General features: G+C 42.4%; 1 protein-coding gene across 1 annotated transcript in view; it reads left to right on the forward strand.

Annotated features, from left to right (window-relative positions):
• The first annotated feature begins 158 nt into the window (after positions 1 to 158).
• trappc9 (trafficking protein particle complex subunit 9) overlaps positions 159 to 16495 on the forward strand; it is a 171338-nt gene continuing 155001 nt past the window's right edge. The window contains exons 1-10 of the mRNA XM_071537471.1: positions 159 to 200; positions 1788 to 2383; positions 2693 to 2713; positions 4478 to 4623; positions 5094 to 5219; positions 6034 to 6060; positions 7495 to 7616; positions 9196 to 9321; positions 9890 to 10106; positions 14973 to 15116. Of these exons, the coding sequence (XP_071393572.1) occupies positions 1800 to 2383; positions 2693 to 2713; positions 4478 to 4623; positions 5094 to 5219; positions 6034 to 6060; positions 7495 to 7616; positions 9196 to 9321; positions 9890 to 10106; positions 14973 to 15116 (1513 nt within the window). The 5' untranslated portion in view covers positions 159 to 200; positions 1788 to 1799. The remainder of the gene's footprint in view (positions 201 to 1787; positions 2384 to 2692; positions 2714 to 4477; positions 4624 to 5093; positions 5220 to 6033; positions 6061 to 7494; positions 7617 to 9195; positions 9322 to 9889; positions 10107 to 14972; positions 15117 to 16495) is intronic.

Raw genomic sequence — 16495 nt, forward strand, 5'->3', positions numbered from 1 at the left:
TATCATAGTAGAACTGCAACATGTCGTTCTCTTGTATGTAGAAAATGTTACAATATATTGTATTAAGGTGCGTGGTATTTTTGAGTAATTCAATGAGTTTTATTTTGAAAAATGACCAGAAGTTCGGCTTTTAATTCTGACTAACTTGACACTGGTCCAAAGAAGAAGGAAGCTCTAACATTTGACAGCTTTCTGTGAAGGTAACATGAGTGATTAACATGAATTATAGTTACACAGTAATGGCATTTGCATGATAAACAAATAGAACAGCTTACAGAGCTGCTATTTATGTAACTGACTTGTTCCGTACAGTCAGCTTTGTTACTCAGAGACTGTCGTGGGCATTGAATTCATAGGTTAGCTAGCTGTCAAGCCAGCTAAGCTAAGATAGCTTGGCTTACACTAATATTTAGCACAATAGCTAACGTAAGCTAATTGTTTTGTTAGCATAAAGCCTTCATGCCATATTGAAGTGAGGGGCCCAGGCTGTATCTCGTGTTAGACAAACGTGTTGGTCACATTGTCAGAGTCTTGGCTGCTGCCAATTTTAGCTGGTGCATACTGAGTGTTTTTGTTTAGCCCAGATACGTTCCGCCTTTCTTGTATGGAAAGAACAGTAAGCCAAACCCTATTTAAAACTCTGGCAATTTAATGTTGCTTTGCTTATCGGCAAATTAACATACCTGGTAGAAAATAACTTAGGATCTTTTATGAATCATTAGGATTCACTTCTCAATTCGGCATGCATTCAATACGCCAAGCAGCACTTATTTCATTCAAACGTCAATGTGTAGAAGTGGTTCCCTTGTTATTGATATAAAGTGCTGCATGGTGAATCACATTGTGCCGAATTTGAGTGATTCTTAAAATGTCTTAGGTCATGTTTTACGAGGTGTGCACCGTTTGCGATAAGCAAGGCGATAAATATTAAATTGTGAGATTTTTGAATGGAGTTTGGTGTGGACGTTGTTATGAATGGAGTACACGTCACGCTGTAGGTGCGCAGTCTCGCACACAACTGACGTTTGTTGGTGTTGCAGGCGCAGAGGCGATACAGTAATGTTGATAGTGATGCTACTTCAAATAGTTACTCCTTACAGATCGGCCAAATTTCTTTCAACCTAGTCAGATAGCTGGTTAAAATCGCTCCGTGCTGCCAGCGTTTCACATTGTAGTGCACTGAAGCACTCTTACCTGAATGCATTGGATGCAATGGGACTGCAATATTGGCTGGAGAAGTAAATAAGCCTGTCTAAATACATTTCCAGAAAATGTAACTTTATTTTGACACTAATGACGATAATGTGTGATTGAAACACATCTGCTCTTTTTGTAAATATTATTTTCCCTGCACTGGGCACCTTTTTGTTTTGGCACTTTATTATTAAAGAGTAACTAAACCCCAAATCTGTGTAAAGCCTGACATCTAATGGTTAAAAGATACTGAAATTGCCATCTGCTATTGGCTGATCTTTGGTGCCAGGTGATGCCAATAGCAGACTGACAGATTGGCATGCTTTTTGTACCATTAGATGTTAGGCTTTACACAGATTTGGGTTTGGAGTTTAGTTACTCTTTAAATGCTGGTGTGTCAGTCTCATCTCTTCAGTGTAGTGTAGCCTGTTATTTTTTTGAGTGTTGGGGAAGTACTTGAAAAGAAGATATGTAGTGGGTGATTGTTAGGTTGCAAATGCTTGGAAACAATTGCATGTTTCGAATTGTTGATGAACTACTAAAAATGACTTAAATTAATATATTGCATGTTGTTCTGCCTCTGTCCCGTGAAGCCACATGAGGAGATGAGCGTCCCAGACTACATGCAATGTGCGGAGGACCACCAGACGGTGCTGGTGGTGGTCCAGCCGGTCGGCATCGTACCGGAGGACCAGTTCTTCAAGATCTACAAGCGCATCGCCAGCGTGAGCCAGGTGAGCATCCGGGACTCGCAGCGCCTCCTCTACATCCGCTACCGCCACCACTACCTGCCCGAAAACAACGAGTGGGGCGACTTCCAGACGCACCGCAAGGTGGTGGGCCTCATCTCCGTCACCGCCTGCGGCTCGGCCAAGGAGTGGCCCCAGACCTCCGAGCGCTTCCACGGCCAGAAGGAGGTGTACGGCTCCACGCTCTACGACTCCCGTCTGCTGGTGTTCGAGCTCCAGGGGGAGATCGCCGAGCAGCAGCGCACGGACGTGGCCTTCTACCCCAGCTACGACGACTGCCCCGATGTGGAGAAGAGGGTGGAAGACTTTGTGGAGTCCATATTTATCGTCCTGGAGTCCAAGCGGCTGGACCGGGCCACGGACAAGTCTGGGGACAAGATCCCGCTGCTCTGTGTGCCTTTTGAGAAGAAGGACTTTGTGGGTCTGGACACTGATAGCAGGTGAGTTGTTTTTCTTCGCTGCACCCCAACCTTTTTTTGCAAAGGCATTTGAGCATTTAGAGGAAATCACAACTGATTAAGGAGTGCTTGAATGCTAATTTCATAGCCAATAAATGTGATATATTGCATTATATACAAATTGTTATTCTGTGGTTTTTGTTATTTGTGCTTGAAGGTGCTCATTACATAAGTGTTGCCAAGGCCTGCTCAGAAATCTTCCTCTCTTTTGATTTTTGCTCCTTTCGTTTTTGTTTGTTTACCTTGGTTTATTTGTCTTTCTTCTTTTTTTCTTTCATACTGTCCTGTGAGTTTATTGTTGGGTGTGAAAAGGTGAGCTGTTAGACACATCACTTTAGTTAAGCCATGCCAGCCCCATCAGCTTTAGCCCTGCCCTAAAGGAAACAGCCCAACCTCTGTTGCTCTTGTGCATGGGTTCATGGCTCCGAGCCAAACTCATCACTCCTCCCCGGCTTTCAATTTAAACACAAACCGAATTGGAAAGGCCGGAGGGAACTGCCTAGTTTTAGGCCAAAAATAGCATTTAAGCTTGTGCGCCAACATTAGTGTGAGTATATAATATTTGTAATGTAGCCTAGTTATCCGCAGTAGCTATTAAATTAAGACTGAGACCTAGAACACATGCAGTTTAATCTAGGCTTGTCAAACTATACTCGGACACAATGTACAGTGGTGTAGATGAGGACTGACTTGCATTAACCTTTATGTATTACTTTATACGACACCACAAATTACAACACTAGTGCCGCACTAATGCTGTGTTAGACACACAGTAGCATGTAAACTATCCCACTCAATGTATTTTATTTCGCTCTTACAATGCAGATACTAAGTCACATCTCTTTCATCTCCTTCAGTTAAATAAATAAGTAGACCTAGTATTTTGGGAGGATATCAGTCTTGGCTGCATGTTTGCATACTTGTACTATTTGTGATGTTGTTTTAGAGGGCAGTGAAAGGAGGAGCTGATAGTTTGGACTCACTGAACACATGGCACAATACATGCTGTCGAGGTTTGTCCCGGCTCCAGAGGAACCTGGGGGATTTGGACTGGGAAGGTTTAGTTTGTCTGGGAGTTTGTCTGGCAGCAGCAGAAGGAGAAACACACTGGCTACATGGATCTCATATCTTTATTCATGGGAACATGCATTACCTTTCAGCTTGGCAAAGCATTGCACCTACTCATGACAACATGAATTTGATAATGGCATCCATGTCCAATGACCCAGTTTAAATGCTGTGGTTATTTTTTCCATGACTGCTCAGTGTTCATCTTATTAAAGGGCAAACCCCCTTCAATAGCAGCCTTTTATTATTGGTTTCATGCCATCAGAACAATTTAATTGTTGTTTTGAAGTAGACTACTGAGCAATAGTATGGTTTTTAATCTGCCAGATGTGTGCTATAGATTTTTCACCTCCCAGAATAGATGTAACATATATGTCCCGGCCAACAGCCCATACAGCTAAGAAAAAAGTTTGTCCATTGCTCCATTTCACCTTTATTCCTTGTTTGAAAGATCACCCGCTGAGCCACTTTATTGTCTCCCCTTGACCTTCCCAGTCTTTCTGACCCTTGTAGAGTGCTTAAAGGTCTTGCACAACGGGATTCATATTTTTCCTAGAAACGGTTTCAGTTCCCATTCATTCTGGTGTCGTCGGTCCTCCCTGTGTCCCTGTGTTATTGTGCAAGACTTCAAGGTATTAGGTCAGCCCATACTCTCTCCTCGATTGTTCTGTTGCCCTCCTTTGCTTGTGCTCTCCCTCCCCATACATCCCTCCTGTAGCAAACTGATAAGATTCACTTGACAGTGAGCCTCCTCCCCTGGCACCCTGGTAAGATAAGAAATGACAATGGCAGAAAGGCAGTGACGTTTTCTGTTTAAAAAAAAAAAAAAGTGGTCATAAAAGGAAAACTTCACCATATTAAGTCCTAAATCACCAAAATCATTTCAGATCTCTGGCAAACATCATTATTCAAGACAGTGGAAAACAGTCGTGCCACTTTTGTCAGTTTGCCGATGTTTGTCTAAAAAAAACATTTTCCCCCCTCCCTCTTCCTCCTGCTTTTCCTCAGGCATTATAAGAAGCGTTGCCAGGGACGGATGAGAAAGCATGTTGGAGACTTGTGTCTCCAGGCAGGCATGCTGCAGGACGCCCTGGTCCACTACCACATGGCCGTGGAGCTGCTCAGGGGAGTTAATGACTTCCTTTGGCTGGGTGGTAAGTCTGCAGGAGAGAGGCTGATGTGGGCTTACAACTATAAGCCGTGATTTGCTCAGTTCCTGGAAAACACTCTACAAGACTAACATTTGCTTATTTTCTGGTTTGTGGTTTATGTATAATGTTTAATATGTTATATAGGGCCATTAAATATTATATTGATTGTGGGACTGTAATCATCTGATCTGTGTCTGAGAGGCTTATTTCATTTTACAGTCCATTTTATATTCTGGGCATTTAGCTTATGCTTTTATCCGGAGTGACTTACAATGGGTGCAACAGTAGAATAAGCTTCAATTCCTAGATCACCACAAATTTCAAACAACCAAAAGTCAGGAATGCAGGGTTTTACTGGCCTTTTTAATAATCCTGTGATCATAGAGGATTTTGTAAGAGCGAGTGCTAGGAAAAGAAATCGAATAAGTTAAAGATTTTTTTTTTTTTATTATTACTTTGTTTTTGTTCCCCAGCTGCTTTAGAGGGCTTGTGTTCAGCCTCCGTCATATTCCACTACCCCGGGGGCACAGCGGGGAAGACGGCAGGACGCAAACCAAATATCTCGCAGCCAGCAGATGCGGGCAAACGCCACAGACCAGGTAAGCACATTTCTCTATGACCAGACTGACAGAAAGGAAGCTCTGCAGATTTGGTCTGGACGGGATAACGGCAGAGGGCCTGATGTCTGTGAGCGAGTCATGATTGAGTGGCAGCTGAAGTGCGAGAGAGTGTCACTGCTGACTTGCAACTCAAGCGTTGCTAAGCTTTGCTCAGCTAAGCTGCTGCTTTTGTGTGCAGTGCACTAGACATCAGCTACCTAAACTGTGAGAGCTTCCCTTGTTTGCCCTGACCACTTACCTAATTTACTTAAAAGTTTTTAACATGACTTACATCACTTCTATCTCTTTACTCAGTTATTAACATGCTATTAACATGAGTTTTAATTTAACATCGCCTTGTGTCGCCTTAAGCTCAGTTGATGTGAAGAAGAAATCTGTAGTATAAATTTAAATGACTAATCGGCAGAGCATCATTCTATGTCAATTGGCTTATAAGTAGTGATAATATTGGAAAGAGTGGGAATTAAGAGAAGAATAATTTTTGAGGATGTATGATGTTTATGATCAGAAGTCTACATAATAGAGTGGAATTGGCTTTGGAAAAAGTACCTCATTTCCACCCGTAGACATAACAAACATACAATTCTTAAAGTAGTTCAGGTAAAATAGTTCAATTGCATGCCAAATGTTTAACATGGGCCTGACTTTTGTGACAGTCCTTAGCATAGAGTCAAGGAGAGCACCAGCAGCAGCAGCAGCAGCAGCAGCGTTGAAGCACGTTGTTGGGACTAACATTGCTAACACTGCGCCTTGTGTCATGGAGTGAATCTGCATTCTTTCTCTCTGTCTGTAGGGGCACAGGAGGTTCTCATTGACCCAGGTATGGTATGTTTCACACTAACCAGTGTAGCTCTTTTAGACATCGTTCTGTTTGCTTGTGGCCTCCCATTGGGCACATTTGCCCTGTGTGTGCATTTGATTTCATGCTTCATCCTGCATCATCAGCACCCTGATTCCAGAGGTTTATTTTCCCGTTTGAAAATCAAAATTGATGGCTTTTTTTCCCCTTCCCATGACAGGCGATGTTCTCCTGTGTTGTTTTACCATCATCTTTTGTTTGTTCAAATGAACCTGCTCTTTCTTACAGCCACACTTTTAGTGATTAGTATCATATCAATACTTGATTGAAGACCATGACTTTAATCAGCCAGTCTCAGTTGTTACAATCTGTTGCTCCCATTCCTTTTTATTGAAGTTCCCATTATTCTAACAGCTCACATCTTACTCATGATTATCACACAAAAGAGCAGCGTTTTAATGGCCTACTGTGATATAACAAAATTACTTAACCTTATCAGAATTATTTGCAAATAATATGTTCCTAGAATATTTACCACTGTGAGCAAAAGATTACGTACCTGATGGGAACTCATATGAAGCACCAGCAGGTGGTGATCCAACACTGTCTGTGCGTACTTTAATTTACTCCGCTTGTTGAATGCTTAATGTGGGAACTGTACAGCATTATCTTGACCAGCCTCTCAGCATGGCTTAGCAAGAAAATAAATCAAATAGTATAATGTAGTCTATAACTTTACTTTATGAGAAAATTTACTTTATTTAGCTCCATGCAATTTTTGCCTGAAGTGTTTCCCTCCAACATGTTGCTTGTGCCATTTGGCCAAGGAATTGTGCGATGCAGCATCTCATTATTCACACGTTTGTCATAGTGACAGCGCCACGGTGTTGCTATGGACCCAGCTCCGTTGCTAGGCAATGCGCTCTCAATCGAAATTTGTATTCGAATCAGATTTGCCCGAGTGATGCACCTCACAATTGCTTTCGAAACATTTCAGTTGCAACTCTAACTCTGCCTGGGACGTTAGCCTTAAACATCATTTTGATCACATGTTAGAAACTCTAAAGGCCACAGAATATTCATTAAATCAGTTTTTAATGGTTTAAGGAAGAGCAGGGAAGTCAATCCTCCCTATGTATTTTTTTTTTTCATTTTATGTAGAGAAGAAAAGGTGTGTGATCAGATCCATTGATCTACAATGACATTTGAATACTGTATCTCTGTGCCTTTCAACATGTGTGTGGTGGTGGCAGCCACTGGAAAAACTAAAGTGGCCACAGCAGGAAAGTAGTTGAGTTTTCAAAGAGAAAGCGGTGGGCTTAACTTTTTTCTTCTTTCTGTTGTCACTTCTGTGCTTTCCTTTCGTTTTGTTTTATCAGTGGCAGAACAGACTGGTGGATGATCATCCCACAGCCTTTCTTAAACTGATCATATCCCATCCTCTTTTGAGCGTAGGTGCCCTCACAGCCAATGGCATTAGCGCAGACACCAGCACAGAGATTGGACGCGCCAAGAACTGCCTGAGTCCCGAGGACATCATAGAGAAATACAAAGAGGCCATCTCCTATTATGGCAAGGTATTGAACAAGACTGTATATAAAACTGTATATAGGCTTGGGTTCAGCAGGATTTTGAAGGTCGATACTGATATTTTTGGATCGAAGCTGCCAATGGCTGATATCTTGTGCTGATATTCAGTATTTTTAAATTTGACCATTTTCATGCCAGAAAATACCCCAAAAATGATTGGAAAAGCAATTACAGCATTTAGATCATGAGACACTAAAACCCTCAATTGACACCCAGCGTAATATGAATAATAATAACATATTCATACATACTAGTGAGGAATCTAGTCAAAATGTCAAATTGGAATCAAGATAGGTTAAGGGCTTCCCATAGACAACCAGTGTAATAATCACCATTTATACAATCAGTATGTGATCAAACAAACTGCATCATATCCATCATAACAGGTGAACATTAATTAGCAGATGGATTTTTAATAAAAGGCCAGTATCAGCTCAATATATATTGGTCTAACCCGAGTATAGGCCTATACAGTACTTGACTTGAAATGTAAATATTCATTCCATGTTTGAAGAACTGTTAATATTGCTTCTCCTGAAGTTAACTAAAGGCAGAGTGTGTGATAATGCATGGCTCTCATCAGATTAGTGCTCACACATAGTACATGTTCAGGTTCCTTTGGCACAATACCAACACTTGGAGGCAGGCGGGTGACGACAGGACTCACTATCCAGGCAGTAATAATCAGCCCACTCACCAGGGGGCAGTGTTTCATTTGGTTTCATTGAGTTTGAAGGCAGCGACAGCATTGTGTCTCTGTAGCAGCACACCAGTACATGCTGACAGCAGCTGTATATTACTGAATGCAACATGGGGACAAGACTTAAAAACAAGGGTGAGGGGACTTTTAATATTTGGAAAAGAATCTCTTAATGTTGGCAAATCAGACAATATAAAAATTCTGAAGCACTATCACACAGATATAAAACAATAGCTATCTGTGGTTTAAAATATTCATAGCGTGACATTGCTAATCTTTTAACTGTGTACTTAGACAAAGATGTAAAGAATAGTATCAAAGTATCCCTAATGCTTTTGGAAAGCAAAGTAGCCTCATTATTCACCCAACTATTCATAAGCAATGCTGTGCTTTATCTCCATTATTATAATTGCCTTTTTGCACTGACCTCCTTCGGCCCTTTTACCTGTAACTAGTTCATTCAAAATTAAAATACATCTCAACACATAGCCATTCAGATATTAATTGAATTTTAATAAGGAGACAATGAGGGTGGCGGTGGAGGGAAGTTGGAGGAGGGCTGGATAAAAAATGCAAACACTTGCACAAGGCATAAAGCCTCTGTAGCAGTGGCTCCGGTTTCCTCTCCTGTGCAACCACAAATGAAGTAGAGGCCGGGAATCCCTGAAAAACGAGCAACGAGGGATCCAAGTTATCACAGTTGTCTGTCATCCCACATCTGCAGTGACTGATGAGGGTGGTCATGTGTTAATGAAAAAACATTCGCTCTGATTATGAGGTTGGGTGTAGAAGTCAAGGCAACCCCCATTGACTATTCATTTTTCATTAACGCTGAGCCTCGCCATTCGTCCCCTTATCTCCGACAGTATAAGAACGCGGGCGTGATTGAGCTGGAGGCCTGTGTGAAGGCGGTCAGGGTGCTGGCCATTCAGAAGAGGGCCATGGAGGCCTCCGAGTTCCTGCAGAACGCCGTCTATATCAACCTGGGACAGGTACCTGAGCTGAGTGGGAAACCCTAAAACACAACTCACATGTGCCATTTCTCTGACCCTGGACTCTTTAATTTGTCCCATTTTTTGGAACTTAAACATTAAGGCATTACATTTTTCTTGATCTCTGTATTCTTTTGTTCTTTTTCATTAGGCTTTTTACTCTGCGAGTCTTGTTTCCTAAGTTTCCATTATTTGTTTCCATTGACCTACGCAGCTGAAGAATCTGTTGAGGCTTGACCTTTGAGTATAGTAGTGCAGCCATTTTCTGTGATTTTCAATATCCTGATATGCCAGCAATTATATTCTGTAATTAATTAATAAAGGCCTTCAGTGTATTGACCTGTGTGTTAACCTCTGTAAAAGTATTTTAAGTACAGAGCAATATGGTGCAAGCATTCTCCCTAATTCATAATGTACTTAGAAAGATGTACCAACACCATGCGAGAACAAGTAATTACGTTCGAACACTCCATACCCTAATCGTATTTGTCACCTCACTAATACGGTAACAAGTGCCATGACGAACTTGATTTCAAATCTCTCTCTCCCATCATGTCCGGAACCTCAGCTGTCAGAGGAGGAGAAGATCCAGCGCTACAGCATCCTGTCGGAGTTGTACGACCTGATCGGCTTCCACCGCAAGTCGGCCTTCTTCAAGCGCGTCGCGGCCATGCAGTGCGTGGCGCCCACCATCCCCGAGCCTGGCTGGAGGGCGTGCTACAAGTTGCTGCTGGAGACTCTACCCGGATACAGTCTTTCCCTCGATCCCAAGGACTTCAGCAAAGGTAGGCGATCGTCTCCTTCTCCAGTCTTTCCCCCTCGATCTCAAGGTCTTTAGTCATGGTAGGCGACCGTCTCTGACTTTTGGGACTGTTTGAAAACCTAGAGATAACCGGTTCGTTATCAACCTTTAATGTTTTATCAGGCACATATACAGTAATGGAATCACGCTTGAAAGCATTATGGTCGTAATCACATAGGAGACTGCGCACCTCCAAGCTATGCTCCTTGCAAATTGGATGTGGCGTGTTTTAGTGTGCTCCCCTGTGCACTCGCAACTTTAGCCACGCCGGGCAATATGCCAATACGACAATAGCCTTTGAGATGGGAGCTATCTAGACGGAGCTCTTGGACGAGATGAAAAAACTCTGTTCTCCCTAGGAGGATGTCATGCGCCCACATCCTCCGCTTCACAATGGCCTCCTCATCCTCTTCTTCAGGAGCAAGTAGAGCAGTCCATTTTTATTTTCAACAATGTTATCCCCTTTGTTACTTCAGGTTAGCTAGCTAACACTAATTAGATAGCTTGCAAGTTGTTGACAAACTGTATTGCATAGCAATCAGAATGATGTAACACTCGTTGTGCCCTTTGAGCTCTTTCTCTCTCTTACTAGGGATTTTCACAGCTGCACTTTGTGATTAAACATGAGAAAAGATTTATCTGATCAGGCCTAAAGCTACAATATGCAACTTTTCGTCTTGAGGCAGCAAAGTGTATCTTAGTCCTGTCCTCCTCCCCCTCAGTTGGTCAAGTTTACGCCCCAACACTTGTCACTCATCTTGACGAGCTGTCTACCTTCAAACGGCATCTAGCCTGAGGCTGAGGTAACTGTATCCATAAAACCACCACAGGCAGTAAAGAAGCAGGCGAAGCAGTGAGAAAAAAAGGTCAATGCCAATGTTCACTTGTGTTTTGGAACAGGTGTTTTCTGCTGCACATTTAGCTTTGCTGTTCTTTTGTTTCTTACTGTTTTTCTCCATTGCTGTTGTTGCTCTGACTTTCCTGCACTGTGGCTGCCAGCCTCACCTTGATGGCCACAACCCAGCTCACTGCTGGTTACGGCCATATGACACACGCCCACAGCAAATGCTCCAAAACGTAAAAACAAACTGCATTGGAAGTGGATGACACTGACGGGCCAATATCTGATTTTTAATAAAAGGCCAATATCGGCCCGATCGCAACAAAAGATCGGTTTAACCCCAATTAAGCTAGATTTAAAGTTTTTTTGTTGTTGTCACGAGTCAAGCAGTGCTCACTTAACATCCATTAAATATTTTGTAACTATTTTTACAAATACTGAAATAACTACACTCATTTATGATCTAGAATACTTAAGCATACACACATGGAGAGTAACAAAGTGTAAATACAAATTCAATACACAAAGGAAATGAATAGCATCGCTTTGCTCCACCTCAGGCTTTACTATCTTTTCAAGAGTACTCCTTGGGGCAGTTATGCATTCAGGCCACCACTTTGCTCAAAAAGAGACACAATTGAGACCTGACCCAGGCTTTTGTGGGCTCTTTGGCAAGGTCCTCATGATAAGCCTCTTCGTTCAGCAGCCTCTCGACCCTCACCCGATTCACCCACTCCATGGCAAGTGTTGGCAACACAAAAGACTCTCTCTCTCACTCTTCCAGTGAACACAAAGGCTCAGGGTCATCCATATTTCTCTTACGGTCGTTGTTCAAAGGACACTTTGGAGAGGATTTTTCTCAGCTACCCTGTTGATCTCTGCCCCCCTTTTCACTTATTAACAGTGCATGGAGAAACGCTGCAGATTGTTTGAGATCAAATGTTTGCACTACAGTTGTGAAAGGTTGTTTTAAATGGTATTCTGGATACTTCACACCTACAGCACTCAAAACCAGCAATGCTCTTTGCTAACAAGTATTGATTAATTCCCCTACATTCTGTTTTTACAACTGACATATCAAATAAAATAAGTGCTTTTTGAAAGGCGTATTTCCCAGAGACTAGCTCATCTTCAGTAAATACCGGGGCTTTGAGCAGTGGGAATGGATAAACTTAACAGATTATTTCTCATTGATTTTCCAATTTATCTCTTTTTCAGTGGAGCGTAGATAAAATCGCTCAAAAGTATTCACCCCTCTTAACACTTTGTACCTTTTGTTATGCTACAATTATGTCAAAATGCCTTGAAGTTAAGCTATTCCATCAAAGTAAAAAGGAAATTATACACATTTATGTGAAAATATGGAATTTAAATGACAGGGGAAATCTTGTTCGCATAAGCAGTCGCTCCCTTTTTTTGCATTTGGGCTACATTACCAAAATAAACCAGAATATTGGCTTAGCATTTCATATCATATGCAACTCATACATGTTTAAATATTTCTTTTGTAGCATAACAGAAATAGCCAAAATGTCGTAAAAAGTTGAATACTTTTTGAGCCACTGTATGGTAAGTTGGTTATCAGGCTGCTTTCTTGAAGCCAAGATGCAATATCAAACCCAAAACAGAGTGGTCTTGTCATAAAACTTAATCTCCATGCTGAAGCATCAGCTGTAACATCCAGGTCCCCGCTGAGGCTTGGCCGTCCCCTGTGAGTCCTCAGAGGGCTGATGAGAAAGCTGGGTGTGATGGTAGTTAGTCTTTTGGCAGGAGGCATCAGGTGGGAGTTTATTGAGCAATAAGAGCGAGAGAGGCAAGTTCAAGTGAGAAAGAAAATGGGGCTCAATGGTGCATTCCAATAAGGTTGCTGTGGCTTGAGATACAGCCGAGCAAATGGCTTTTTAAGTGGCTCAGACGCCCTCTTTCACCATTCCCTTCAATTGCCAGAAATGGGAACACTCCCCCTCTCACTTTCTTTCTTCACCCAGACATTCTTACATAGAGCCACCATATGATGTTCTCTGACTGTTTTCTTGTCATGCTGTTCCACAAATTTGGTTTCTTGTCTTGTAATATTTTACATCTTTATAATTGAGGAGAGGAACGGACAGTAGCATGTGACGTCTCATCTCCCTACAAAGTAGCAAATTCCCCAGGTTCATCGGAGCGGGCTAGAAGGTACAGTGGCTTTTGAGTCAGGTTTTGCCTGACAGGGCGATTGCTCGGCGGTGGCACCACTGTCATTATCTTGGTGGTGTGCTAATTGGATTGCCAGACACCTCCAGTCCTGGCTTGAAAATACCACAGATGAAGTCATTTTCCCTGTATGAGCGAGAGCGACATCCACAGAAAAAAAGCCAAAGTGTCCTTTGGATTACTGGCCCCCAGATAAGCACTGATTTTGGCAGACAGGTGGAACTCGGCTATTTTTAGACTGCTTAGTGGGTGCACTTTCACAACAGAAAAAATAGCTTATGAAGGATTTGCATTAACATTTTTTTTCAGATGGCAGAGGAAGTCGGTAAGAATGGATAATAACCATGGTAGAGAAATGCTGATAACTGAAAAGCATCATTGGAACCAATATTTAGCTGAGGGAACAGTACAGTATTTACCAAAAGCCCCCCCCCCCCCATCCATCTTTCCTCTCGTTTTCTTTCCCACTCAGTGAGTCAACACTTGACAGCTGGGAGTGGAGTTGTGGATCTGTAGGGGGCTGAGGATCTTATGTAACAGCTGGTGTCAGGCTAGAACGCTATTAAGATGTCTCGTGGACCTCTGCATAGCAAACAACACTGGCTGAGCTAGCACCGCGCTGCAGCTCGTGTGGGGATGTTTGAATTTTAGGAGATGGGTCCAATGAAGCGAGGCCAGTTTGGCCTAAATCTAAGAGTGTGTGTGGCTTTTGTGTGTCAAGGGTGAAAAGCCAAAACACAAAATGCTGAAGGTTTGTCACACAGTGAATATACACGAGGCCTAACATTGTGTAGCAGTAATTATAGTGCATTTGTGTCAAGGGTACTGTAGTGTCAAGAATATCACATCATATCTTCATTTGTAAGTGCACCAAAATCAATTTTGACAATTGCAGAGTACTTCAAGTAGATCGGCTGAGATGAGTACCGATCCAAGTACTACTCAATTGAAAGTCATTCATGCCTAGTATTGGCATATTATAAAACGATGCAGGAACAAGGGCGTCAGTTGTGTCTATTTATTAATTTGATCAAACATGCACTGACCATTGTCTAACAATCCTTGATCAAATAAAAAATAATACTAGGCATGAATAAAATAGAAAACAGACTACAAAACATAGGCTAGAGGATATATTTTCTCTCTTTCTATTGACAGACTCTCATAAACAGCTTATTTAGAAGAACCTAACAAATAAAACCAGTAGTTCAGAATAGGTTAACAGATAAAAATTGCTTATTCCTTATTAGGCTTCCAGTGTTTGGTGTTTGACGCCAGGGTGAGTTTGTCCCATCATAATGTTGTCCATTCATTCATCTGTAATAGCCTTACAAATCATAATATCCATGCTTTTGACAGCTTTTATATTAGCCAGTCAATGGTGTGGACTCCAACCCTGGCTCAAATTGTGCAAAATATGTCCCCCATCATTAGCACGCCCCCTGTACTTACAGACTGTTGCATCTTTGTCACATCCCTTTGCTTTGGAACTGCAGGCTAGCAGAGTGTCATCTTTTAAACCTTCTTTTATAGAAAAACCTTTTTTATGACTGTTTTACTTCACTCTCGTGCTCTGGTTTTTATTGCTCAAGTTCTTTTTTTTTTTTTTTTTTGATACTACAGATACTATTAGTACACTAATTTCATATCATAGCTATATAAGAGTAGATGTCAGTCATGAGACTTGTGAATGTAAATTTACTCTCTCTCTCTCTCTCTCTCTCTCTCTCTCTCTCTCTCTCTCTCTCTCTCTCTCTCTCATTCTCTCCCTTCCTCCCTCTCTCTCTCTCTCTCTCTCTCCCTCTCTCTCAGGTACCCACCGAGGCTGGGCTGCTGTACAGATGCGTCTCCTGCATGAGCTGGTGTACGCCTCCCGTCGCATGGGCAACCCCGGCCTGTCCGTACGCCACCTGTCCTTCCTGCTGCAGACCATGCTGGACTTCCTGTCCGATCAAGGTCAGCTCACGATGAACGTTCAGAAAAAAAGCTCTCAAAGTAGTAATATTACTCTCTTTTTTTTGTCAGTATAAAATTTTGATCCCGTGTATTGCTTTCAGCTTCACATCCAAACTTAAAAAAAAAAAATCTAGCATCAGCCACCATATCCTTCGGTGAATACAGCATTATACCTTGTGCTTAATAGTGTGCGACGCACAACAAAGCCGGCCTTTTCTTGGCGGCAGTGCAACATTGTGCTCCGAGCAGAAATCCTGTGCACCCGGGAGATAGGGTTTTTACCCAAGGAGTGTGCCAGGCGGTCCACTGGCCACACAATAGAGGCCAATGTAATCCTTGGTTGGCTACAGAGCATGAGAATGGGAGGGAGAGAGAGCGAGAGAGAGCGAGAGAGAGAGAGAGAGAGAGAGGTGAGAACAGGATGGAGAGAGCTAACAGCATGAAATATTCAACACCGTCAGCAGAGGGACTGCTGCGGCGGCGTTCGGGGCGTACTCCCATTACCAGCCTCCTCAGAGCCAGTCCTGCTGGAATAACATGAGCAGCTACATCCTGGCTATCCACTCCATACATCAAGGAGTAGAAATGCAACCAGATGATTTAACTGAAGAACGGCTGCTTTACCCCTGTAGATGCGCGGTGTCTGAACTGCGTAACGGGCAACGCGTTGACTAACCCTAACCACTGAAAAACTGTCCGTATAAGCTGAGCTGAATGCTTGAGCAGCCTGTTTTACTACCAAAAAAAAAAAAATAGCGTTTTGTATTTACTCTGTGTAATGGTCCGTACACAAAGCTCTCCCTGTTGCAGTGCAGGTTGGATGCCCTATTCTGATTGCCTCTATTCCCGTCTGCAGTGTGATATCGCGAACGTCAGAGAGGTTGTTGTAGGTCGCTCTAGTGAGGCAGGTCCCCTCAGCTGAGTTTGGAGGTGTGTTTGAGTAGGTAGTGTGGATATATAAAGCATAATATGGACAGTGTAACAGTGTAACCTCCAATCAGAGTTCCTATGCATAGCTGGAAAGCCTGGAAAAGTATGGAAATGAATTTGATTTGTGGGAAAAATACTCTTTCGTTCAGTCACACAACACATTTTACATTGATGTCGACTAGCTGTCATCATATTGTGATATTTGTTGTTCTTTAGAATAATCCCTAGCTATGGAGTGATTATGGCCCAGTTGATAGTCATGTTGTGCAACCGCTGTCAGCATACATCATACTGAACATCAGACAAACATTTTCAGATCCAGTCAAGAAATTAAACTCTTGGAAAAAAGTCTTGAATTTTGACCTGGAAGTACACGCCACATGCGAGAACCGAGTTTAAAGCTGCAGCAGGCAGCTTCACTCGCCGGCAGCTCCAAATGACAGGGAGCG

Source organism: Centroberyx affinis, unplaced genomic scaffold, assembly GCF_046629955.1.
Source record: "Centroberyx affinis isolate AG114_WGS23_722 - 3 ecotype Tasmania unplaced genomic scaffold, CSIRO-AGI_Caff_v1 ptg003056l_1, whole genome shotgun sequence".
NCBI lineage: Eukaryota > Metazoa > Chordata > Actinopteri > Beryciformes > Berycidae > Centroberyx > Centroberyx affinis.